Here is a 27,072-nt window from a genome sequence, read left to right on the forward strand (position 1 = left end):
TGAAGCTGGAAGCTTTAATTATGCAGTGAAGAAAAGCAGACTAGTGGTACCACTCCAAACATCTTCAGCATCCTTTGTTGGCCTAAATTTTAATCCTACAAGTCAAGCATATGAATAATGTTTTTAATACATCAAAATATATAAATCACATAAGTTCATAAACAATTGAAAAAAGGATACTGTGAACTATATAATCTGAGTAACTCACAATTTTCTTTACTTAGGTGCTCAGCTGTGCTACAGTATCATGTACTTTCTGGAGTACATTAATAGGAATGTCTTCTAATATACTTTACAATCAGTAGTCTGCTTTGGAAGGTGCACAGACAGAAGATGGTTGTGAAACAATATCCTCTGTCTCTACATGCCTGTAACTTGCCTGCTGCTACAGGATGGTTATCCTGTTTCCTCTCCAAGCATCCCTTCTTAGTGGCCAGCCTTTATACTCTGAATTCTGCCCATATTTGACTATGTTCAGATCGTATTTTCTGTGAAGCAGCAGGTCTGACTGGATTTTTTTCCTTCTCTTTGAATAACTGGGTAATATTTGTAAACCAAAATAGAAACTACAGCTGTAGAAACATGGATTTTAAACACAGTCTCAAAATACATTTGCCTCACCCAGTCCTTGATTAACAACTTGGTAGGCCTGAGTTCTCTAGTGCAACTCTCTCTTGTGGTTGCCTCCTTGTTCATCTTTCCCCTCAAATAGCTCTGTGATAAATGCTTGTCAGCTCTTGCCTTTCTCATTTAAGAAAGCATTGCTACCTTCACACCCAGGAATTTCTCTTTTTCTGTATTTTTTAATTTGATAATTAAAAAGTAGCACGTTGGCTCTGAGAGGCCTGGTTAGCTTAAACATTTCAGTTGAAGGATATGTGTAATCCAGGCTTTATAGGGACTACTTACCTGAGCACTGTTTTTAAAGACAGAATTGTCCTTTTAGTTTCTATTTCTATTTCATTTCTGTAGTAATAGCCTGTTTGAAAGAAAAAAAAATATTACATATACAATTACAGTAGCTTTTAAGGAAGATATAGAGTAGCTTTTTAAGCCTTCTTAGCCATGTCCTTGTGTGACAGAAAATCTGAAGCTCTTTACAAGCACTTCTGTCTACTATTGCTAACAAAACATCACCTTCTGCTTTTGGATCGGCAGTTAGGAAGCGTAACCATGAAAGAAAGTAAGGATCAGTACAACTTTACTGTCCTTCCTTTGGTCCTGAGCAGGTACCAAACCCAGCTCTGAAGGATACTAAATGCAGCAGGAAACTCTGCCACCTGAGCCAGATCAGTTGGCTGAGATACAGATGGCACACAGCGTTAACACCATTATACAAACTAGGAAAACAGAAAAAGACTGAGATTCAGAGATGAGATTCTGGTCAAATCCTGTGGTAAATCAGGACATGAAAGAAGAACGAAAAGGAAGGCTTAGGTAATCCTCCCAGGAAAAAGTTAGTTGAAATTTTACAAGTCTCTAACAAAAAAGGGAGTTGGATGGTAACTTGACGTACAGTAAATAACCCCAAAGAACGGCACTCGAGGAAAATAATGCAGAAGAAGGTATATTTTTGGTAGGCTTATGTAGATGGCATACAAACAACTAACAAAAAGAGAGTGGCTCACCTTCACGATGGTGGAGGCTCACCACTGACTCCACACAGGAGGGATTTCCAAGAAGAGATCCTTCCCTGGTGGTGGTCAGCCCTTAAATGGGGTTTGGGAGAGATGGAGCCAGGCTCCACCCCTTCCACTCACACAGGTATATCACCTTCACCTGTGCCCCGGTGGCTGACTCAGTGCTCACCTCAAGTGATCAATCAGTGGTTCAGGCTGTGATTCAACAGTTCCCATACGCTTGAAAAGCAGATGGGTTGAGATGAGATTTTTTTCAGGATAGATCTCACATTATTCCATGTGACAATGTAATTCAAAATAAAAATAATGTGCACTTCAGAATAAGAAGTCAGACTAAAGTACATTTCACTTTTTCATAATGAATACAAAGAGAAATACAATGATTTGGTAGATTATAGAACTCAGCAAGTAAAGAACAACTTGATGCAATTTCTCTTTGATATGAGCGGTGGAGGGACCACAGTGGTATGACAGTAGCTAATAGTATAAGACCTTAAAATTAAATCCATCTAAAGCAGACAAATCATTTGCACGCCATTTTCCAATCCTCAAGGAAACCTACATTTGGTAGTACAAGGAAAAAAGCAGCAATTCTTTTGCAAGTAGCAGACAATGGGACTCAGTTATCCTCTTTACTTCATGAAATCAAAATTATTGAAAGATTCTCAATACTCACCTGAAAGATTTTGCCTGCTTCAAAAAACCTCTAGCTTTTGCTACTTCTTCGGTAAGTTTCTTTAAATCATCTCCTTCAAAGTATGGGAAAACTGGATCCTGAAAACAGAATTAGAATAATCTTCTTTAACCTGCATCTACTTCTTATTTTCAGTTTCTACACATTTAATGAACTGAACCAAAGCTCTACACCTCCTTACCCCTACCTACTTGCAGAGGCCTTGGAATTACAAGCAGAGACCAGAGCAACTCTGTATTAAATAAGATTCTGTTCATTAACAAACTTTTCTACTGTGGCAATCATTAAGATCTCCTGTTCTAACATTAATGTGTTAAATGCTGTACTAGGATTTTACACTGAGAAACGTAACTGAAGATGACGGGGCTAAAAAAAAAAAAAAGTGTTCAGATACAGGATGTTTCTGCTTCTCCTTCAAAAATACGTATTGCATTATGTTCATCTTTCAAAGGTTTGGTCAGCAGGTCAAGGCAGCTCACAGACAGGCCGAGCCAGATATTAAGATTTCTCCTTTCAATTTCAGTATGAAGTCCTGTACTTCGTCTAGTAGTTTTTCTTTTTTTAATTACAGTTTATCTACAGATAAAGAACTAAGCTGGAAAGAAACAAAACCAAATCACACAAGAACCAAACCATTTCACATACATCCTCATCATCGAATCCTTCTGTCATCATTCGGTATGCAGCGAACTGTCCATCCACATCTCCTAAACTGCAGTGGTAGCGCCCTCCTGTTTGGGAGGCAAGCTCCTTCAGAAATGCATTAGCTTCCCTGTTAACAATAAATAATAAGTAACTTATGAAAATTATTTATCAGAAAGGAAGAATAGAAAAATAATTTCTGAGAATTCCTCAAAAAATATTATATCAGAACAAGCAGTGTGGAGGACTTGGTTTTAAATTTCTGTGTCATTTCTAACTTTAAGAGCTAAGGAAGAATATGCACTGCTTAGTTATCATAACCTCTGAAGACAGGTTATTTTTTAACAAGAGGTTCATTGTACCTACAGAACCAAAATAAGAATATAAACCAAAAAATTCAGAAGGGTTGGCAAGGAAAGGCAGTAATATTTCACAAAGGGTAAGAAAACCAAAAATTGGGAGATTCCATAAGAGGAAGGAACATTTTGTGTATGCTCCACCACTTATTCTCCTCTCTGAGCCACTATTACTTGCCATTGTCCAACATGCCCTATAACTAGATGTAGGAGATGCAGGCCACGTGGCAACTACGAGTCAGATCAGCCAGCCCCACTCCCACTTGTAGGACACCTGCCTTGCTTAATCCTGCTGTTCAGTGAACTGAGCATATGGCATGCTCTGAGAATTCAGCATTCTGACAACAAAGAATCATTGTAAGGATTGTTTTTTTGTTGTTTTTTTTTTAATTTCTTGCTATGCATCACATACCTGTCTACATAGCTAAAAGAAATGGTGTGGATTTTAATATGTTGTTGCTTTCTCAATCTTTCAATTTCTTTCAAAATCAGATTGCAACTGGTATCTGGTTTTCCATCAGTCAATATATACAATGCCTCTACATCTTGGAAACTGAGAGCTTTCTAAAAAGCAGAAAACAAGCTTAAATAATTAGAAAATGTATATGAAAAATTATACTTTAAAATGAAAACATTAATGTCCAATCATTTAAGACAGCTTCATTATTGAGTTAGTTTCATCATTTCCTTATCACTAAAATTAACTATATCAAATATATGTATACTTTTATGAAAATAAAGAAGTAGATAATTTGTAGCATGAGAACACACAGACAAGAAGGACACCACCAAAAACTGAGTTACTGAAATAAGGTAACAGTGAGTAGACCCACCTAACTGGTTTTGTAGAACTGCTGACAGAAGGTTCTGAGCATACTTTGAGGGAGTAAAAGATACTTAATATCTCAAAATCAGGTTAATTAGGATTTGGCCTTTCTAAGTCATAAAAGCTTGCTATGATAATTGGGTCAGCAAACTTATCCACAATATAGACGTGTCTTAATTCTACTGCACTTGATCTGCCAAGAGTTCCAGAAAATGTATATAAAGATTTTTTAAAGGTATCTAGAAAAACAATTACTAATTTAGACTAAAGTTTCTATACTGATTTAAATCATAAATCTAATAAATCTAATAAAATTAGACCAATTAATTTCTATGTTAAGAATTTTTATAAGAGAAGTTTCTCTCCCTGTTACTGAAGTTCAGGAGTCACATTCATTGTCCATGTGATTCCAACCACCACTGCTTCTTTAAAATCCCTGTTTGGCTCACACCAAATATACCATAGTCACAGCTGTACATAAGCAGTACTGGCTCTTCTCTGTCTCCAGGACTCTCTGAACACAAAGACTGATGCAACTACTGACATTTCATATTTTTCCTAAACTGAGAATGAGCAATTTAGTTGTGAGCCTTGTGGACACGAACTGTGACTTGATTCCAAATCTGTTAAGTGTTTTCAGTATAAGAGCTGTTTTATACTGTGACCAAATAGTTTTCGTAAAATATTATCAGTCAGATGGAAATGTTTTATCAACACAAAACACCTTTTCTTCTCCAGAGTACTCTACACAATTTACTAACCTGTAAAGCCGTAAGGATACAGGTATTACCATGAGCATGGAATTTGGACACCCACTGCACAGCATCGTGACATGTTTTATCAGTTGCCTCTACAAGATGCTCCCTCCAGCTCTCTGTATGTTCTGCAAATCTCATCAGGTTAAACCTTGGGAGAAAGATGGCCCACAACATTTAAATCTAATCAGTATTATCAGTCACACTTCTGAGCCAGAAAACAAAAACAAATGAACAAAACCAATAACCTATTATTGGAATAAAGGGTAAGAAAGCATAAGTCATTCTGCGCCAACTAAATGTTCATTGGAATGCCAAGCCCCAAAAGGTAAACAGTATCAGCCTATTGCAAATGTAGCCCAACTGAGAGATGAGAATTACAAGGTGGTTGAAAGGAAAAACGACAGGAAAAGTACTGTGTATCAGTACTGTATTGTTCCTTAATGACAGAAGTAGTGCAGAAGCAGTGCAGTCTTTATCAGTAGTTTATTATACCTTACTTCATTTTTTCTCAGCTGCTCCCAGATAAGGGAGGTAAGTTCCTTTGTGATTTGAGGCAAATATGGGTCCATGGAACCAGATGTATCAATCAAAACACAGACATTTGCTTCTAAAATGGTACCAAACAATCTCCGACTTCCTGTACCAGATCATTAAAACTAAGAGTTATTACAGACTTATTATGTTAAACATATGGTTTTAAATCTTCCATCTTGAGGAGTTATTCTGGACACATTTCTACATAATAAATTCTAACATGAGTGGAAAGTAGGAGGCTGAAGGATTAGTGATAGAAATGTCTTCTGCCATTTCTAGTACTAACAGGCATTAATTACTAGCCAGTTATTACAACTTGCACTAAAAACAGATGGAACTTTGCAATACAGAAGAAAAAAAGTAACCATTTCCTAACAAAAATATATATGAGTAAATCAAAATAGTTTTTGAAAGCCATGATTCATGTTAAAAGAGGCAGCTGCTACCACTCTAATAATTTCAAACTGTGTGCCAAGCTCACAATTCATTGATTTTTTGTCTCAAACAAAAGCTTATTGCTAAAACAAGATATATTTTTTGAAAGAAAAATGAAAACTGAGTTTCAAACGTACAGTGTTTGAAACAAAAAGCAATCAAGAAATTAAATTTTACAATTATGCAGCTACAAATCACAGGACAGACATGATAGGTAATGCTATAAAGATTGGAAAGATGCACAGCAATACCTGACAGAAGCCACTGTATTCTCTGCAGATAGCGCAGCAACACCTTCTCCATTTGTTCAATGTAGATTTCCAGTTCTTTAGACTGAACCTGCAGATGTCTCACAACCCCCTGAAAATTGTTTATAGAAAAGCATCTAATATCAACAGCTGCTGTGTATGTAGCATCTGCATTAGGAATTTCTTTTGTCTTTATGAAAAAGCATAAAAAAATTCTGTGACTCAATTGCTACTAAATAAGTGCTTTACCCAAATTAGGAAAACCTCATTCCTATCTCAGCCTGCTGTTTCAAGTAACAAAATTAAATAACTTGTCTGGACAGAGGCATCTGTTACATTCCTTCCAACACTTTCACAGATAAAATAAACCAACAATATTCTAGCCTTAGCTTGCTATGTTTTTCTAGTCACTGCACAAACCAAAACAATCAATATCCAACATTCTTGCAGTTTCCCCTCTCATATAATTTCCCAAAGCTTTACATAAAAACAGATTTTTAAATTATTATTCATACTGGACGAACAGAGGAAATGTCATACATTCTGAAGATTCCACACTGTTCACATTTCAAATATACTAAACATTTTTTACGCTGAATAGAAGACTTTCTCTAGTTTTCTACTAGCAGATTCATTTAGAAGGAAAAACAGGAAACAGTGGAGGGAACATAAGACTAGCATGTCACACACATGGATTAACATGCACTGTCTTCAGCAAACACAGAGCTATTCAGTGATGGAGGTACCTCAGATCTCCAAAAGCTTACATTGATTTCTACACTAGGGAAGACAGCGCAGTGTTTTGCCGATACTTCCTTGCGCAGAGACTCCACAATCTCCTTTTGGTGAGTGCAGGCTGGACCAAACATCAGTCTGGGCAATTCCAGTTTAAGCTTTTTAATGCTGTACTTGGTCAGCCACTTGTAAGACAAACAAATGGAGCAATTGGTTATTAGTAAATTTTAGCACTATTCAAGTAATAACACACTGTACAGAATCACAATTAGAATGTTCACGTGAACTCATATTAGGAATTCTAAATACCTCTTTGCTTGAACAGATTTCCTCTTGTTTTGGCAATCTGATGGAGGGAACATCCTTTCTAATGCAAACTGTCTTTGGATAGCTTCGGTATACTGCACCTAGCAAGAAATATTTTGGAACTTTGGGTTACCTCTTCATAGCCCTTCACACATGACCTCATAGCCCTTTTGGAGTCACATAAAAATATTTCTGTTGGTAAAACAAATCCAGACAAACAAACAAACCACAACAAATACCTGAGCATTTCACACACAAATTTTCATTTGACATAATTCAAAGTTTGTACAAAAAGAATGCAAAATAATTCATATTTTCTACAAAAATTATCTCCAAAAAATTCCAAACAAAATCTTCTAGCCATCTAAGGCATGACACCACTTTTCCTCGAAGCATCTTTGCCCAGAAGATCACAAAGCACTTTACCAGAAGTCAAATTAAAAAAACCAGCATCCATCACTATTTGATAAATGACACTTCTGCTCACTATTTAAAGCTCACTGATTACACGTGACTTAGTATCCAAACAGTTTTATAACATAATGCCTACCAGTAAAAAGGCTTCACCCATTATATCTTGGTAACACATACCCACATTTCTTCCTTTGTCGGTATAAAATACCAACATAGAACACTCTGGCTGTTTCCTTGGTTTATATTTTCTTCTATTCTCAGCCTGAGGACATTGTTTTAATGTTTGCACTACAAAGAAAAAAAACAACAATCAGCAACACCATAACTGTTGACTTAATTCAGGTAAGGATAAAACTGACATTCAATCCAGTTCTTCAGTTCCACAGTTACACGTAATTTTCTTAGGTACCAATTAAGAGGAATTCATATTATAGAATTAGTCACAGACAAATCAAACCATAATCTTTACAATTTAGAAATTACCATCAGTAAGAATTCCCTACCACATAATCTGAAAAGATTAGGGGTGTAGAACAGGAAAAGCATTTGTTGCACATCACTGCACACAATACATCATATGCAAATATGAATCAAGATCTGTAAACATTACTGAGTGCCAAGAATTTGATACTAATAAATCAGTATTAAAGGCCCACATTCAATGCAAAAGTTGAACAAATAAACAAAAAAAAACAACCAAACCCTGCAGATGTTAGCAAAGATGCAAAGAACAAAACAGGAAAATTATGAAAATGGAAGAAAAAAGAAGTATAAAATGTAAACCAAGACAAGTGAGATTTTAATTATGTTTTTAGGCATGTGACAAAGGGAAGCTCTTCTTTCCACCACATATATTTACATTTTCTGATAGAGGACGAATGTTCAGTCAAATGACATGGGAACAGTTATACAGCTGGGCAGCATTCTTCCTCTCCTGTTCTACACAGAATAAAACTATAGCTTATTTAGAGGTATTTCAAAAACTGCAGTGTTCCCTATCACTCTGTTTACAGAAGAAAACTGCTACTGTTACTAAAAATTGAAACTTAAATCTTTCAGTTCTAATTCAATATTTTATTTTCAGCAAATCCCAAACGAAATAAAGACAAGAAGCCCCTCATCCATACAGACCTGGTGGAATTCCTGCTTTTGCACTGGTAGGACGCCACGCCAGTACTCTTGCAGAGGTATTTTTCTCTGCACCATGTTTGTCTTTAATATGCTGTAAGGACAGAGAGTAAAAAAAATAAAAAGTATTTTAACCATACTGTATCATAATTGTGTGACTTATTCAAAACTGGAACTATCTTCCATTATTCTCCAATTCCTGTTTTACTCTGGCTCTTCTTAATAGCCAGTGGGTTGACATTATGACACATTGATTTGTAATTTCTTGCTAGGTTATTAACTCCAATTGCTCTGTCTTAATTATCTTGCAATTTTTCTGCTGCCATTAAACTGAAGACTAATATTTAAAATCAGATGAGTTTGGACCATTTTTGCCATGTGAAGGAGAATATATTATGGTAATGGCCCTATACAGAATACAGTATTTTCCTCAGAATTACTGAGTACAGTTCATCCTGGTAAAGGCTGAGTGCTCAGATAACAGGAATTAAATAACACTGTAGTATCCAAAATCCAGTATTGCCTAGAAGGATTTCCTAAATAAAAACAACTTAGTAAAGCATGTTTCTGCTTTGCCTTTGCATCTATTAAACACTGAATTTTTGAGGTCAAAGGAGGGTTGATTTAGATAATTTTAGATAATACAATTTAATTACTACAGCTCTATTTAATTACTTAGCAGGATTTAAGAAGACATACTTTTTTATGTTGCACTGTTATGTTTATGTTTAGAGTAGAATCACAGTACTGTTATTACCTCCTCCGAATTTTCAGCCTGAGCACTTCTCTCACAAAGATCAGTATATGATAGTTGATTAAGATCACTAATTAAAACTTAATCTTAAAATCTTAAAATGGAACTGTGAAGGGTTTCAAACCATTCTAGCCAGACTCAGAGCTGTAGGTTTTGGAGATGGCAACTTCTGTGGCTTTCTTTTCTCTTTGGGGACAGCCATGTTTGAGCCTGCTTCTGGTACGAATGGATGCGCAGGCTGACCTCCTGAACGTCGCTTTACGGATTCCACTAAGGATGCACACTGAAATGAAGTTCATACTGGTTAGTAATTCATAAACATGACATTTCAAAGACAGACATCCTGTATTTAATAAAATTAATATTTATTTTATTCATTATAAAGATAATAATCAGGTAATACTTAATAATTCATAACCTCCTTGTGTTATATTTTCTAAAACATATGGGAAGTAAATTCTATGATTAAACATTCTAAAAGAAAAAGCAACATTATATACACAAGACCCAGAAAAAATGAGCAGAAGATGAACCTAATACATGCAATCATTAAACAGTACTATAAAAAACCATAAGATCCTAATGAGTATTCACCAGCTTTTCTTTGCAAAACAAATCAAACAAAATACATCACTACCAGCAAAACCTTTTATCTCAGACTTGTATGTAACAAGTTGCTCCCATCTCTGGCCAGGTATCTCACTGCATGTATCTTTCTATTCACACTTTTGAAAGAAACAGCTTTCATACAGCCAGGCTGGACACTGCCACAGCAAATTTATTAGATATCTTGGGAAAAAAGCTAAATGCATATAATATGGAGAGATTGTCTAGTTCTACACCCCTACTTTGCTTCAGGAAACCATTCTTCTTAAACTAGAAAAACATACTGTGCAATTATAAACTATTCCTATGCTATTATTTAAAGGAGTATATGAACAATTCATTCTACTTGGGAAGAAATTATCATAGAATTGGCAGCAAACAGGAGAATCACTTTGACTGTGAACTCCTTATACTTAACAGGAAATCATGGACTCTAAAAGCAATCACTGCAGTGCTATTGTATCACAGCCTTCTGGTCCATGTTTACTGACTCTGGCTATTCTCACATTCTAGAGTGTTCCTCCCTGTCTTACTAGGAATTTCATGTTGTTCAGTCTTCTGCACTGCCAGCTGAACAAACACTGTTCAATTTTTTTCTGAAGAAAAGCATAATTTAAAAAGATATTATAATTCATACCTTTTGGGAGTAGTTCTTTGCTTTTTCCATTTCAGATGCAATAACAGCAATATCATCACTTTCAAAAATACCTGATAATCAAATATATGCTAATCACTATTTTTAAGTGTGCAAAAAAGTGTAGAGCATGTCAAATATCAACAGAAAAACTCAAAAAGCCTTTTGTTTCCCATTTGTTAGGCAGCCTTTGCCTACTACACTAATAAATAAACTTTAACTGTGCATCTTTAAGATATCTAGCAGGAAGTAGTGAATTTTATTAGAAAAACTCAAAGCATTATATGTATAGAAAAACTCATATGCATTATAATATTCTTTAAGGCAGCCAAAAGCCTTTATCAAACTAAGACTTCTATTTATATCTCAGTGCTAATATAACATTGTATCCTAAAAACTAAACTTAATTTGAGGTAAAAAATGCAATACTACGTATTATTTAATTAATGATAAAGAACTAAGCGCTGACTTTCCTTTTCACATACCTGCTTCTCCAAACCAGTGAAATCTACCATTGGCAGCCTGTACTATTTCTTTAAAAGCAGTGGCAGTTTCTGCTGGGGTAGCGTAGCGGGCTGGAATAATCCCACTGGAGTCAGCATCCTCCATTACGCTGAACAGACAGACATGAAGCTGCAAATCAAAACCTCTGCAAACCTCGGCCATGTAGGCACTGATTGTGTGCTACAAGACAAAAATAAATCAAGATCAGAAGTTTCTCTGTACCAGAAATGAGCTTCCAACTGCTCCAGATTTCTTGAATTGATGAGCAAGCACTCTCAACCTGCATAATTCAGCATAGGACTATAACCTTAATAGCTGAATGCCTTCTCAACTAATGCATAAACTCCAAAGCTACTGCCTGTGTTATTACTAGTGGCAACACCGACTACACTGCCACAGCCAAGAAGTGAGCTGGAGGTAGACATGAGAATCAAAAACACAGGGTCATGGACTTCCAGCTAGCCATGTGCTGCTGCAAAGAAGTAGGGATGAAAATCATTTATTTTGAGTTTTGTATGCATCTTTCTTTTTTCTGTTTTCTACATAGGTTCTTAATGATTTCTTACATTTGTGCAGGATTTCTAGTTTAGACACAGACAAGACAGACATATCATAAATGCACAGTTACTCCAATTGGATTATCTCATGTCCAGAAATTCTAGGCAATGGAACTGGCCACACACAAAGCGCATGCACTACAAAAATAGACCCAAGCAGTGCATCACTGTTATTAAAAATAGATGCTGTTTCTATATAGTGTACTATGAAGTTTCACTACACAATTATCTGTGGCTTTGTTCCCATAGGAAATGAGGAATCTGAGTGGGTTTCTTCACATTCAGAAATATGTAGTGAAATGATGGCCAGTGGAGTGAGAGGATATTTAAAAAACTACTGGAATTTCCTGACTCACATACTATTAATAGTTACAACCTCCAACTGTGACTGCAGAAACAAAAGTCTGAGATTTTTACATCTGTACAGTTATAGATATGTAATGGAGAAGTATTCTGCCAACAAGCTATGAACAACTGCTAAAAGGATAATAGAGAAAAAACAGAGATTAATTCTGGTGGGAATTTACAGAAGAACTGTAAAACCTGTAAAGATACTCACTGTGTCCTGATCAGGTATTCCAGTAGTCAGCAGGTAAAGTCCTTGTGATTTCTGTTTATCTTTTTCTTTGAAGTCTACTTCCACAGCTCTTCTGAGAGCACTCATGAAATTCCTACTCCCACTGCACTGCAAGCTCAGTACCCACCTGAGAAGTTCATATTTCAGAGAATGAATCAAGAAAAGCTTTTGTTTCTGCTTAAAGCAGTAAGAGAACTTTGAATCTTAAGTAAAGCTGCTCTGAGATCTGTAGTTTTTTGACAACAACAGCCATCAAAAACAGATTATACAAGGATTCAAAACATTTGTTCTAGTTTCTGTATTTCCACTATAGCAAACTACTTTTTAAGGTAAGTTTCAGAGCACAGAGATGAAAGAATTTCCTCTTATTTTTACATGGAAAAAACTGTAATAGCAGGACTGACAGGAATAAAAGAAAACCACAGAGGAATAATAAACTACTGAGGATATAACTCCACAAAGAGGAACGTGAGATTTAGTTTCAGTGTATACTAAGAAAAACAGTTTAGCTTCCAAATCTCAGCTGAATTTGAAGCATTTTAAATTCTTTCTGTGACCTGTGCATTTCTTAAAAACTTCTATATTTGTGTACATACATATTCTATATACATAAGAAATACAGAGACACGAGGACATACTGAACTTTATGATGGTTTTCACTACAAACCATCAATAACAATCACTACAGAATAGTTCATGGCAAAGTGTTTTTTGTAATATTATAAATTTGTGAATGGTCTAAACTGTTCAAAATGCTGATTCATTTTATCTCTTTGTTGCATGTGTTTTACAGTATTTATGCTCGTTTAATTCCTAAGTATGGGAAAGGAGTTTGATCCTACCTCCAAGCTTTCTCTAAGTTCTCTGGTTGGGAAGGAACCAGTTCCAGCTGCCAAGGCACAATGTGGCTCCCAAATCTTTTAGAGAAAGATAACAGCAATTAATTCTCACATTGTGCTTTAAAACAAACAAAAGGACTAACAGAATTATCTGAAAAAAAAAAAAAAAACCTGACTTGTGTTGTTACACAGGTGAAATTGTTATATATTTCCTAATTACTTCCTGGTTTAAAAACCATCTACTTCTTCACTTTTTTCCATCACTCAGGGGTAGTCATATTTTCAAAGCAGTGAGCCAGATTCCATTTCTTTCTTGAACAGGATACTAAGCGAGCTGGTAAAAGCTCAGCAGAAGCTGGGCAGGATTGCAATTGAAACACAACAGCAATAAACAAACAACATACTCCCCAAACCAGTAACACTGAGATGCTGCCTGCATACATCTCATGAGGTAAGGGTTCTGTTCTCCCATCAATTTTTGAACTCCATAGCTTGCTGTCTCTCTTTTTTACCTGTCAGTCAGATATCAGCCCAGCTGCTGTGTCACACACTTCTGACTATCAGTGTGAGTACAGAATTAAAGAAGTATTAAAGAAGTAATGGAGTTACTGTAAAATTTAAACTACATTCTCAGTAATGCTGACACACCTCCAAAACCTTCTTCTAGTAAAGTTTCTGCCATGTGAACTCATACTGTTATGAACAATACAAGAAAAGAATTGGATTCAACCAGTTTCAGTCAGTCCAAAACAAAACAATTATTTTAATTATCAATTTAGTTTCTATGCATCTAATCCATAGATTTAGCAAGAAGTTTTATCAGTGCTACTCTTGCAATTACTTCAGCATGAAATGAGAAATACAATTAAAATTCTAAAATTTCCCCATTGGTAACTACAGTCTATCAACATGCTTCTTTCATTGCAAAGTTACATTTATTTTATATGATGTGAAGTAGCTGCTTACGCTATAATATTGAAATAATCCTTATCTGACATTTGTTCCTCAAGTAAAAGTCGCAAAGCTTGCTGAATATGGATGATGCACGTAGAGTTTGTCATTGATATATCAACAAGTATAACCACCCTATACAAGAAACATGTTATTTGTAAAAAAAAAAACTTAATTTCATATTATCATCTTCACTGTGCTTTAGCTCACCAAAGAAAACATCTAGCTATGTATAAAAATGTATAAACACAATCTATATAAAAATAATAATCTGCAGAATCTGAAGTGAGATTCTTAAAATACATTAACAGAAATTAACAAGAGGAGTTGTTGGATAGTTCACTGTCCTTTCTCCAATCATCATTCCAGGAAGTTACACAGTATCACTCCAAAGATAAATGGTAAATTGTCTCCCAGCAAGTCACTGACAAACAGACTGGCTGCTCAGACATCGACTGACTGATGTTATCTGGAAAAGATGTTAACTAGTTGGAAAAAGAAAAAGGTATTAATAATCATCTCCAGTATGGTCTCATATGAAGCTAAAGCAAAGACAGTGCAGGACAGTCACTGTTAATGGCCGGGGGTATCTTGGGAGCAGTGCTTATGAAAAGTATCACAGATGTTATGGACAGTCAGTGGGACAGGCGTTCCCAACACAGTACAGTGGCCACAGGAACCGATTCAGTCCTCAATGAATGAACAAAGTGTTCCCTAGTAACAGTGGCCTAATCTACCTTCTTCTCTGAAACATATTCAAGGTTTGTAAGCAAGACAATAACAGCAATTATGCAACTGAAGTTGGGTGGGAGACCTCTGCTAAAGACTCAGACACATTGTTAATAAACATTATAATTACCATTATTACTGAAGAACTCAATATCATATACATTTGTCATCTGGCACCACAGTGCTCTTCAATTGGAGGCAGAAACTTGAAACTAGTTTGAAACTTACCTTTCTGATAAGAACCGTAAGAGGCTGTACAGAAATACTCTGGGAATCAATACTAATACAATGGGTTAGGAGAGTTGACATAAACACTACATTTGGACAGAAACACCAGGTTTATTTGTGATTTAATACGGACCACTCCCTAAAGGCTTACTTGTTAGATGACTCAACTTTAAGAGTTTTGTCTTATTTCATGGAGTGCATGAAATAAGTTCATGCAGTTTTTTGTACATTGACAATTACTGTAGATTTACCAGATTAGTAAATAAATGAACATCACTGTCTGTTGTCAGAAGTGGATTGTTTGCACTGGTCCTATCTGCAACTGTTATCTCTACATTTGACTGTTTTGTGCCCTGTATTCCTTAGTGCTCATTTACACATGAAGCAGGGGTTGACAAATTAGAATCATCACCAATACACAAAAGCAGGACTGCCAGAATACAATACCTCTGCTCACAAACACTTCCCCAAATTCTTCTGCTGGCAACAGACAGCCAGTTAATTCGTTTCTCATAGATTCTTACCATTTTAGCAAGGAGTTTCTGCAGACAAAATATAGAAAATTTAAGTTAAAAATAACATTTTTCAAGTAAATATTTTATTGGCAAAAAACTTAATCCAGAAATAAGTCAACAACAACATGATGACAAATAGTAATGATTATCATTCATTTTAACAGTACCATTTTATTGTTAGTAAAGATAGTGGAATACAATCCATGAGATAAACATAAAATGACAAAACCCAGAGGGTCTAAAATATCCTCTTCATCTTTCCTCTGCTAACATGATTCAAAACAGTGGCCAGAAAAGAAAGAAATAAAGCAACGCACTTCTTTTAGGCAACATTTGTAATAAAATATAATAATTAAAATAAAAACTCAAAATATTTTCAACCATATCATTTTTAGCACCATATTGATTTGAAGACATTAAAGCAATTTGTCCAAACACTAGAGAATATGACCTTTGCAAGCATATGTATGCATTACATGCATGAAGACAAATCTAGGTAGAAAAGGAGCATGGCATTAAAAAAAAAAAAACCTATAAGGTATACTACCAGTGCTGCTGCAATTTAGATTGTGCTGTACATGTTACCCAAAAGGAAACTATCTGACCTATTTTGCATCTTTCTTATTTATCACCATTTTTCTGTCTCTAGGATGGGACAGTATATAGCTGGATGCTTTTCTACTGTCTTGTTAAATTGTCTTCATTGACCCCTTCAATCTTACATGGCAAACACTGCATTGCTTGCTATGGAAATCACTGTGATCCCTCAAGGCCTTAAAGACCGTTGAGAAACGTTGTTTTAACACACAGTTGCAGACTGGAAGGCAAAAGTATTGCTCAGATTTGTCAAACTAAATGTGGCAACTAGTATCATCAAACAAATCAGCTTTATTGGCTGAACCCTATCCAGCTTTCCAAGCCTACACAACAGGGTGTGCTCAACCTTCTTACAGTCTTTGATAAAAGTCGTTTACCACTAATTTCCTGCTAACTTAATAGCATAACAAAGCTTATAAGCTTCTGCTTTGTGATTGCAATGTTTTGCCCCAGATTGAGGACAGTCCTTGTCTTGTCCATACTGTAAGATGTGAAATTTTAGATCTGAAAGTACTGTGAGCCTCTGCTCATCAAATCATGTTGCACAATCCTGTTTTTCCCAGGACTCAAAATCCCTCCACTGTATTTCACTGTTCACATTACACTGCAGAACCAAAGCTGCAGCATTCACTGCCCACACAAGCCTAGCAATGTCTGAAGATTGTAGCTCTTCCTCCTAGCACATCCACTTCGGAAGAAGAAAGAAAAAAAAACTCCATACAAGCTGTCACTAGAAGAATTTAGAACTCAGGTTCTGGTGTCATTGTTTCCCAAGAATTAGGCAGTACCCGCTGCAGTGGCACTGTCACACACTGTCTACATTCTCCTCACAAGCAGCACACCAGTAAAAGGTGTATACATCAAACAGACAAAACAGTTTTTACTAATAGAGACCAAGACTCTGCAGAGACAAGCACAGCTCAGTATTCAACTAACTGAAATGACAGCCAAGATAAATTGTCCACATGCTTGATAAATGTGCTAGAGGAATACTGTAAAGGGTAAAATGCTGCTCTTGATCAAAGACCATTTTAGAGTGATCCACCTCTGAAGCAGCCATCCAAGTATTCACATTTGGCAATCATACAGAGTATAACAGATTTGGATCTCATCATTTTACGATGGAAACTATTAGCTGCTTCCCACATGGAAAGGGTGAAGGACTCACAATAAAAAGGCTTCTATGGCAAGAGCAGGCTCCAGTTTACTGCTATAAATGCCTTTACATATAACCTTTCGTATTGCACATCATCTTTTCTAATATGCAGAAGTCAACCAAGTCTGCTGCTGCACTACTTCCTAAAGTGCTCTCTGCATGTTGTGAGTCCTTCTTTTCCTACCTAGTAACAATCAGCCATTCATTATCACAAGACTTGCTTGTCTTTCAAGAGATAAAATACATTTTCTTTAATGTTTAAGCTAAGATGAAATGGGATAGTTCTGTTATATCAAGCAAGAGTAGAGTACTCTATTTCATTCTGTCCTTTCTATGTTGAAGTCAAGAGTCATACATACATGTTGTATAGTTAAAATAATGTGAATACACCATTACAGAGGACACAAAATGCACCTTGCTGTAATTATGAGCAGCTCTCGTGGACTCCTGCCCCCACTTAGCTTTCTTCCTCCCTACCATCCATCTAGGTTAAAAGTCTGACCACATCTCTGCACTTGCACAGATAACTGTCTGCATGTGAACCTCTGAAGTACTTACATAACAGGAAAATTAACATGGAAAAATTGGATGGTAATCAGTCCTGATAAGGTCACGACGCTACAGGAAACCCACCTGATACTGGTATAATATTGGTATGTCAACATGGATATTTTTCATAGTTCCATCATGCCATTCAAACTGCACCATAGCTTTCTAGAAGGATAAATAACACAGTTATGTGCTTACAGAAGCCTATGTGAGTTAAAATAGCATGGAATTCCTTCCTGAATTATTCTTAAGAATAATATAAATTTCTGATCTGAATACACAGCTCAAATTTCAGTCAAGGCCCACAGAATGTCATTATCTTATAAAGCACCAATTTTAATTAGAGAAAGTAGCAGTGGAAAGAAATACAAACGAATAAAAAAAAACCACAAACCAAACTAAACCAAACCAACTAAACAAAAAACCCAACAAGACAAAAGGAACCGGTCCCCATCACTTGCCTCATGTAGAGTTGATGATACTGTTTTTTGAAGAATAGGTACAAATTCTTCCACAGGAGAGAAAGCATTGGGAGCCAAAACTTGATAAAGGTTTAACTTCTTAGCTATAACAAAGAAATTAAATAAAACATATTCTCTATCTTTTCCTGTTTCATATGTGTTGTGCTTTTCCCTCTGTGCTACCTTTCAATCCATTTGTCTTTAACCAGTCTGTTGAAGTTCTGGTCAGGAAGTGTTGTGTTTGAATGATTAATGGTCCTTCATGCTTTGGAGGCTTTGGTAGGAAGCAAGGAATTGCTGCATTTGCAACTTCTGTGGAAACCTAAAATGGATTTTAAGAAAACTTCTTGCAAAGTTTTGCATATTACCATTCCTTCACACTCAATCTTAACATCCACCATAGAATTTTAGTTTTACTGATGTTCAGAGTGCTGAGATTGCAATAATCAAAATACTTCAAAAATAGCTACCACTGGTCCTCCTAGCAATAGATCTTAAGGGATAGTGTTCCACTAACTTCACTCTGTTAGCCACAATACAAAAATCCACAGGGAAAACGAAAATATCATAGCTGTATATGTGAAAACAGCCAGTTATATCACTAAAAAATGTAGGAAAATGATCAGCGTTATACACAGAACAAATCTTGACTTCTCCATTTCCTACCTGCACTGATCCTGGAGTCAAAACAAAATGCATTCTCCATTCATTCACAACAATGGAAACAAGTCAACAAAGTCCTATGGGACGATTAGAACTCTTCTAGAATAAAAATGGGTAAGAGACCTATCTTTCATGAATGAATGGAAATCTGCAGAGACACTTTTCCATACAGAAGATCTGACTAACATATTTCTGAAATGACATTTATTTAGGTATACAGGACAGTCAATTTTTTTCAGGGTGACTTCTGCTTCCTACATAGTCTGTACAGTTCTTAAAATTCATGAGGTTGGAAGAGAGAAAAAAATAGTATGTATTACTACTGTATAAACACAACAGAGAGGATGAGAAAAATCTAGAAATACTATTTAGAGATGACCAGTTTACCACTAGTCTGGAATGTCTCAGGTCAGATAACCAGATATGCACAGACACCTGATGGAAAATTTCACTCTCACTTTAAAAGCAATCCTGTCCACTTCACACAACTGCCTACAATAGTTGTGACAGAGAACAGACTTTTTTTGTTAATACAAAAGTTCCTCCAGCCACAGATTTGTAAAACAGCACTGACAAATTTTCAGCATGAAGGATTGCCAATTACAGGCAAGCTCAGCAAATTTCAAAGCTTCCAGGCTCCAGGGAAGTACAAAGATGATAGTACAGCAAAAGATAGACAGTTCCATTTCTGACTATCTGCAGAGGGTGAAAGAACAATATGAATAAATAACGTCTCTAATCAGACCAAAGTAGAACTAGAAACTTTTTCCCCAAAAAGTCAGAAAGTTTTTTCCCCAAAAACTCCACAGAAAGAGGAAAAAATGAACAGAAGATTCATTTTCTTTCTCATCCAAATTTCATCAAGAGCACTTAGAATTTATTTTCCAGGAGAAAAGATATTTCGGACAATGTCTAGCAGAACGTCTCCTTTGCTGGTTTTGGCCTTCATTTGCTCTTACAACAGATGGTCAATTTATTATATTCAGACTTTACTTATCAAAGTACTTGAATAGTCATATATGTATATATTTTCATACTGTGAACACAAGGACTTCTACCTCTGATAATTCAAAGTACATTTGGAAACACATGTATATATATACTTACATCTGCTATTCCACTAATAAGTGAGCCATCAACATGTCTCTGAAAAGTCTGCTTGATACTCTTGAGTAGGTCCTTAGCCTTCTGGGATTCCTGAAGTAGCAGATTAACATCACTACTATCAGAATTCTGTACATATAAAAACAAAGGGAAAATAAATAAGTTAACTGCTATTCAAACTTCAGCCAAGCACTTTATTATCTAATGTGTGTGCATCAATACAGAACTGCCTGGTGTGGTGGAATAGAGTTTAAATGTAGCTAAGAAACAACATATAGAAGTTTATTAAAAATACATTGTTTTTTACTATTTTAAAACATCATCACTACTTTCATCCTAATCATCAGCTTTGAGTCACTGAGGAATATTTGCAAAACTTACTGCACTTTTTAGGAAAATATTTTCAGCTGCAGAAACAATAAACACAAATCAATTTGCCATGTTCTCAGAAGTTCTGTGACCAAGACATTCAGCACCACGCATTGCTACAAACTTCTACTCATACGATAAGCAGTTTGTCTTCTAAAAGTGAAGAACCAACAAAAACAGGAGAGAAAAGTCACTTGCCTCTCCAGCTGTCACCTACCTCTCCCTCTGAAGAGTAGCAATGATAACGGCCACTGACAACTTCTGCAAGGTTTTTTACTGTTGTCTACAGATTTAAATAGGAATATCAATAATTACTTAGGTTTTGTAATCTCTGTTGTTAACATGGGTTGTTAGTATTTAATTCTTCACTACAGACTAAGAATCTTTCAGGTACATGTAGAGAAAGACAAAAAAATTGTAAGATATTTTCACTGCTTTCTTGCCACTCCTGTTTCAAGAACACATTCAAAATCTCAGTAAAGTCATTTACAAAATAACTAATTAGGGAGAACTTCATTCACTGTGTGCATTCACAGGTTTTTTTATTGTTATATTATATTATTATATTTAAAATACCAGCTACTTCCTCTGAAGGCTGACTTGCACTAGTCGAAGGTGTATCACTGAAATCTGCAAGTACATATTTGTCTTTCTTTCCTCTGCCTACATTTCCTTTTTAAAACATATGCTGCTTTTTCACCTCTCCCATTTCCTTCTCTCCTGCAAGCTGCCACTGCAATGCTTTTTCCCATAACTGCAATATTCTTATCACATCCTATCATCTCTTCAGAACAGATTTCAACCATGTCCTCTCTGACATCTAAGTAACTATATGTATCAATGATAAGTTTAAACCAGCAAACAACACCTGAAACCAAGCTTCTGTGCAGAAGCTAAATGAAAGTCACTGCTTATTCTTCTTCTATCCTCATTCTTCTGGCTGTCACACCCAAAACACTGCTCTTGATCAACACGGCAATTTGAGCAGGGCTGCTAGGTCTGGTGCTGAAGCAATTCCCTACATAATTACTCCTATCCCAGAGACTCGTGTGCCCCTCCAACCTCACTCCCAAGTCCCTGTCTTTTTCCTGTGACCACTCTCCATGCCCACTTGCTCTCACTTCAATACTGTATACCTGAAGTCTGCCAATTCTGTTTCTACTTGTGGAAGAGATCATGGGACGGTTAACTGGAAATAATCACTGTTCCTGAGCTGCCAAAACAGCACCAGTGAGAGACTGTGCAAATACATCTGGTTGCCACCTCTAGCTTTCATATGAATTAAAATGAAGAAGCAGATGCTCCGAACAAGTTGTTATTTCATGTGCGCAAAACTCCTCTGAAGAAAATACAGCTCTAGATTTTAACAGATTATCAAGCATATTCACAAGTATATGACAGAAGACATTGCAGCTGAATAAGAAATAAATGACAGGAGAATTAAGGAAATGAGTATTGACAGTTACTTACAATAGCAGCAGGACTGTCACAATCATATGTAACAGCATGAACCAGAAGTTTTCTCCCTAGCACACACTGCTGTGCATAGTCTGCCAGTATTTCCAAAGACTGATCAGGGCTGATTTCAGTAAGTAAGCAAATATGGAGAAGAGAAAGAAAAATATCTTAGCAAAGACAGTAACCAAATGGAGGGAAAAAAAAGGCCATATTGAAGAGGACAGAAAACATTAAATGAGAAAGAAATAACAAATCATGAGAATTAAATCCAATAATTTAGCATAATTTTGTCTCTTTCAATAATTACTGAGTTACTACTTCTGGGGTTTGGTTCTGTTCAGAAATGATAAAAACACTGCAATTCTGTTTTGGTTCACGACTTATGGACGAAATGAGTTCTAAGTTGCTCCCTACTATTTTTGTAACAAGTGCAGATTCTTGTACCAATTCTGTATCCAAGTTAAAGCTGGTTGTTAGAACAGGTAATGGACTTACCAGCTTTGTATTATGATTACCAGAGAATTCAGCTCCTTTATTGTAAGGACATGCTTTAAGGCTTTCAGCAAATTGCAGCCTCCTGCTGGTGCCAGCTGCTGTACCCACTGTCTTGCTTCTCTCAGTCTAGGGAAAAGAAAGGAACATGTGCACACAATGTGCAGGTGCTGAATCAAATAGACCATGAAGATTACTACAAAGTACAGGGGCTGCTAAGTCATTTTACTCATAAACAATCACCATGAAATCACTGGCCACACTTAACTCTTCTTTTTCTCTATAACTATTTACTGCAGGCACCAGATGAAGAACACTAATTATATCCAGATTGCTCTAATTAAACGGAGACCTGGTCTGAAATACCTTTTCAGAGAAACTAACTTACTTACACGTGAACATCAATGTTTTTTGGACTCTCCCACAGAGGTGAAATTTCTGTACCGAATGAGAGGCAGTACAATTGCTTCTTATAACATAGCTGCTCATCTATTAAGAACTAATAAATAAAAAGTCTGTTAGTGCATTACTATCCATGCTGCTACAAGCACAGTTACTGTATAAAAGAACAAAGCCAGAAATTTGCTAAAAATAGTTAACAGCAATGTTTTCATCTACCGCAGAGAAATGCTTCCAAAACAAGTCACACAGGTATTTGCTAAGGAGTACTGAGACAATACCTGCAAACTTATGGTAATGCTGTCAGTTTGATAACAGAGACAGGCAGTATTCTCCTTCTCTTCTGCTGATGTGTATACGAAACAGAACATACTGTTCTACGAAGGGTATATTCACTAACCAAGTAATTACTTAAAAATTTTAATATATCTTCATGGATAGGGCCAAACAACAGGTAAGGCATTAGGGCTAAGCCAAACAGACTGAGTGAAATCTGAGTTTTCTTTTTAGTTGTTATGGCACAAATGAGAAATCTGAATAATGCAAATCCATTTGAAACAATGACTAAACACAGGAAATTAATTTGTATAGATAAAGACTGAAAATCAGGGAGAAGAAGAGCCACATGATATATTCCTTACTATAGGATTTTGATTGTACTCTGTATTTTTATAAAAGACAAATTTGGGGGGACTTTGAGAAGTAATTAACTGACCAAGGTTTTGATGTGAAACTTGTTGCAATAAAATACAAAGATCGAAGAAAACTGTACTTGATATACAAAGCTCTATATATAGCTTGGTTCTAGCTCCTAAACCATTTCTGTTAGACAAGTTTAGAATCAAAGAGAATGCTGGTACAATCACTGAGAAACTTGCTGTTATTTTTAGGGTAGGTTACTGAAGTTTATTTGGATCTAGACAAAGATTATCATTTCAAAGTCATTTAAAAATAGTTTTCTACAATAGAAATATTTTTCTTTATTGCACATTATGAATTCAAGATTTTTCCTCCCCTTAGCTCTGAATGTTGATAAGCATGTTCAATAGCTGAAGTCTGTTCTATTACTACTTACCAAAAGATCTTTCTGAAAACCCTCTAGACTACGTCTATCATGCAGACCAGATACATCAACCACAAGTCCAACTCTGGTTCCTTTTACAAGGCCGAACACCTTAAGAAAGAAGTCACTGTAAATATTAAGCTTATGTAAAGTTTAAAAATATTTCTGTACATTCTATACAACAGCATGTTAAATTCAGATGTCACAAATTTATTTTTGCCTTTAAGCTTTCATGCGTAAAGGTGAGACAGTGACACACAGGAAAACAAAGGAGTACTACTGTCTCCTTGTTTCTCCTCATCAGTGAGTCACACTGCTTCCCTTCCAGGACTACCTATTAATCATTTGGGACGATAAGAAATAACTTTGGGCATAGCATCTCCTTCAGGATAAATCAAGGAGACAGATTTTGGGATACTTCTTGTTTCCCTGTCCCATCTGAGACAGTTATGTCCCTTTCCCATGGCTGGCCATGGGCACTGCTAGGCACAACACTGACTGAAAGCTGTGGCAGAGGGTGCGTGGCAACTGAGTTCCAGCCAAAAGTTAAGTTTGGCACTGTCTGCTGGGAGGTGCCTATTAAAATTGCTAAGAGAAATAAAAAGATGACATCTAGAAAGCATAAACCTCAGATACCAACGGAAGAGCAAGAAAAATCATTTTTCTCTTTTCTGAATGCCTCTTTTCACTAGTATTCAAAGGTTAACTTATTCTTTAAAATTCTCTTCTAAAAATTTACTAAAAAGTTCAAATTACCTTTCTGCTGTCCTTCAACAGCCACTGAATACGCTGCTGATAAAGTTCAATCACCCTGACAAAAGGCATAACACAGCTTTAGATAAGGCATTCTTCTACATTCTGTACCAATGTAATGTCCAACAATTTGCCTTCTCTATATCAAAAGACTTTTTTAAAGTACTGCTTTCAGTGTTCTCATATAACTAGCAGTTACAGGGCTAGCCATTCAAATACTTTTTCCCTGTTTAACTGACTAGAGATGGAGCTGGCTAAAAAACCAGATCACTGAAATGTTTTCTCATTAGTTGCTGGCTTATTCAAGTAAAAGGAAAGAGAGAGATATTGGCCATGTGTATGCATGAAGCAAAAGAAGACCAGGCAAAAGTGACTTCATCACACAGACCTTATTGACAGGAGGTGCGTTTATAACTATCTAAACACAATCAATTATGCATCAAAACCATGAACAAGATCAAAACTTACCCAGAAACTCTGACCTCAAAATTGGTAACAGCCTTTTCTGCCAATTCTATCTCTTCAGCACCACTTCTTGAATCCCTGGAACACTTTGTGCAATTAATATCAGAGATGCACATGAATCAGGACTAATTAAAGCAAGTGCAATATTATACTTACAAAATAACATTGCCTTCATTCATCAGATGCTCTAATGTTAATTGCAAGGATTCTAAACTGTAGTTTCTTAGCCATTCTTCTGTGGTTTGCACCTTTTTAGACTGTATTTCCTTCATTTGTATTGTCTATAGATCAATTAAGAAAAAAGTAAATACAGTACAGAAAATATAAGGGTTGTACATGTTGAAGAGCAAAGTAATTTTAGGTACTGGCAGACAGCTGCATCTGACAACCAGTAAGTTTAAGACAAGGGACAGTGAAAATGCCCTGCAGTTGAAACATGTTTACTTCCTTATTTATATGAACTGTACTGTAAGAAAAAAGACTTGGAAAACTCTACATTACAAACAAGACTGAGTCAGCACAGTTCTGAAGGACACAGGTAATGTATTACCTTGAATTTGGGATACAAAATTAAAAGGTTTCAGAATACTTTGGACTGTGAGCTAAAGGAAGGAGAGGAAGAGCTCAGTTTGGGGGACATGGGAAGGAAGACAAGAAATAGTTCAGTAGCAGATATAAGGTTATAAACAGATATAAACACTCATCATTTACCAAAAAGGAAGAAAAACAAGCTTTATAACTTTAGAGATTTTATCGTTCACATTATTTGTATGCATATGCAAATATACCCAAGGAAACAGATCAACTGTTTTTCAGCTTATTTATTCCACATTGCGTATTTAGAGTGGGTATGTGTTACTTCTCTAGTTGTTCCATTTAGCAGGAAAACTCGCCTACCAGCAGATCCTGTGTCTCATGAGCACACGTTACCAGCAATTCATTATCTGGTTCTAGATCAGACATAGTCAAATCCTGCTGCAGTGGATGTGCACTGCTTTTGGCAGTCACCCTATAAGACAATAAGTTTTATGGGATTACTTCATTACCAATAACATTCCTGTATTGTCACAAAGCCTTTTTTTAAGTTCTTAATGTGGGAAATGTTAGGTCCTGGAGCATGTCCAGAGAAGGGTAACAGAGCTATGAAGCATCTGGAGCAGCTGAGGGAACTGGGATGGCTTCATTCTGGAGGCTCAGGGGAGATTTTAAGTCTCTCTACCACTCCCTACAAGATGGTTGCAGTGAGGTGGGGGGCTGGCCTCTGCTCCAAGGTAACAGTGACAGGATAAGAGGGAACAGCCTTAAGTTGCACCACGGGAGGCTGAGGTTAGATATTAAGGAAATCAACCTCTCTTTAAGAGTGGTGAGTCACTGCTACTGGAGGTGTTCAAAAACTGCAGAGATGTGGCATTGAGGGACATGGTTTAGTGGTATGGTGGGGATGGGTTGGACTAGATGATTTTAGTGGGCTTTTCAATCTTTCAAACTATTCTACGAGTCTATGTTTTATATTTTGTCATTTGAACACATCACATAGTGACATGAGCTACCATTGCTGACTCCCTGTCTACTCATGAAGGCCCAGCAGGTTTTCCTAATGCTTACCCAGTCTTTCCAAGAACTTACTGCTGTCCAACACCTGTGCTATTTTCCTGATGCACTTATCCAAAAATGAATAAACTCTGCCTTAAAAAAAAAAAAAAGACAGTTACAGCAAAACGCTTAAAACCTCAAGAATATTCAGTGCTCCAGAAAACAATACATTTGTTGGAAACTTATAAATGATGACTGCGCAGCAATAGAAAGAAGTTTCAACAAGGAATTAGCTATCCACCTACAGAAGACGCTCCCGAAGCCTTTTATGAGGGTTTTTAGGCAGTTTATTAGTTGTGCGTACAACCGGGAGACCGACAGCGCAGCTCAAACAGAAAAA

The 27,072-nt window shown here is 36.2% G+C and overlaps 1 protein-coding gene across 1 annotated transcript; it reads right to left on the minus strand.

Moving 5' to 3' along the window:
• On the minus strand, positions 1-26,108 carry VWA3A (von Willebrand factor A domain containing 3A). The gene is made up of 32 exons (XM_065733029.1): positions 26,037-26,108; positions 25,296-25,420; positions 25,143-25,217; positions 24,678-24,732; positions 23,934-24,032; positions 22,852-22,958; positions 22,463-22,588; positions 21,980-22,088; positions 20,727-20,792; positions 20,144-20,269; positions 18,557-18,695; positions 18,374-18,477; positions 17,997-18,077; positions 15,543-15,637; positions 14,154-14,273; positions 13,191-13,265; positions 12,331-12,475; positions 11,196-11,394; positions 10,714-10,784; positions 9,595-9,753; positions 8,720-8,810; positions 7,766-7,876; positions 7,178-7,275; positions 6,901-7,053; positions 6,137-6,245; positions 5,409-5,553; positions 4,920-5,064; positions 3,745-3,896; positions 2,980-3,106; positions 2,317-2,414; positions 910-979; positions 1-95 (listed from the first exon to the last, which is right to left on the minus strand). Exons 1-31 carry the CDS (start codon positions 26,100-26,102, stop codon positions 961-963), a joined length of 3,390 nt encoding a protein of 1,129 aa, XP_065589101.1. The 5' UTR covers positions 26,103-26,108; the 3' UTR covers positions 1-95; positions 910-960.
• Positions 26,109-27,072: the final 964 nt, after the last annotated feature.

The sequence above is a fragment of the Cyrtonyx montezumae genome, unplaced genomic scaffold, assembly GCF_038088225.1.
Source record: "Cyrtonyx montezumae isolate F1298 unplaced genomic scaffold, pur_monq_1.0 scaffold_16, whole genome shotgun sequence".
Taxonomy (NCBI): Eukaryota; Metazoa; Chordata; class Aves; order Galliformes; family Odontophoridae; genus Cyrtonyx; species Cyrtonyx montezumae.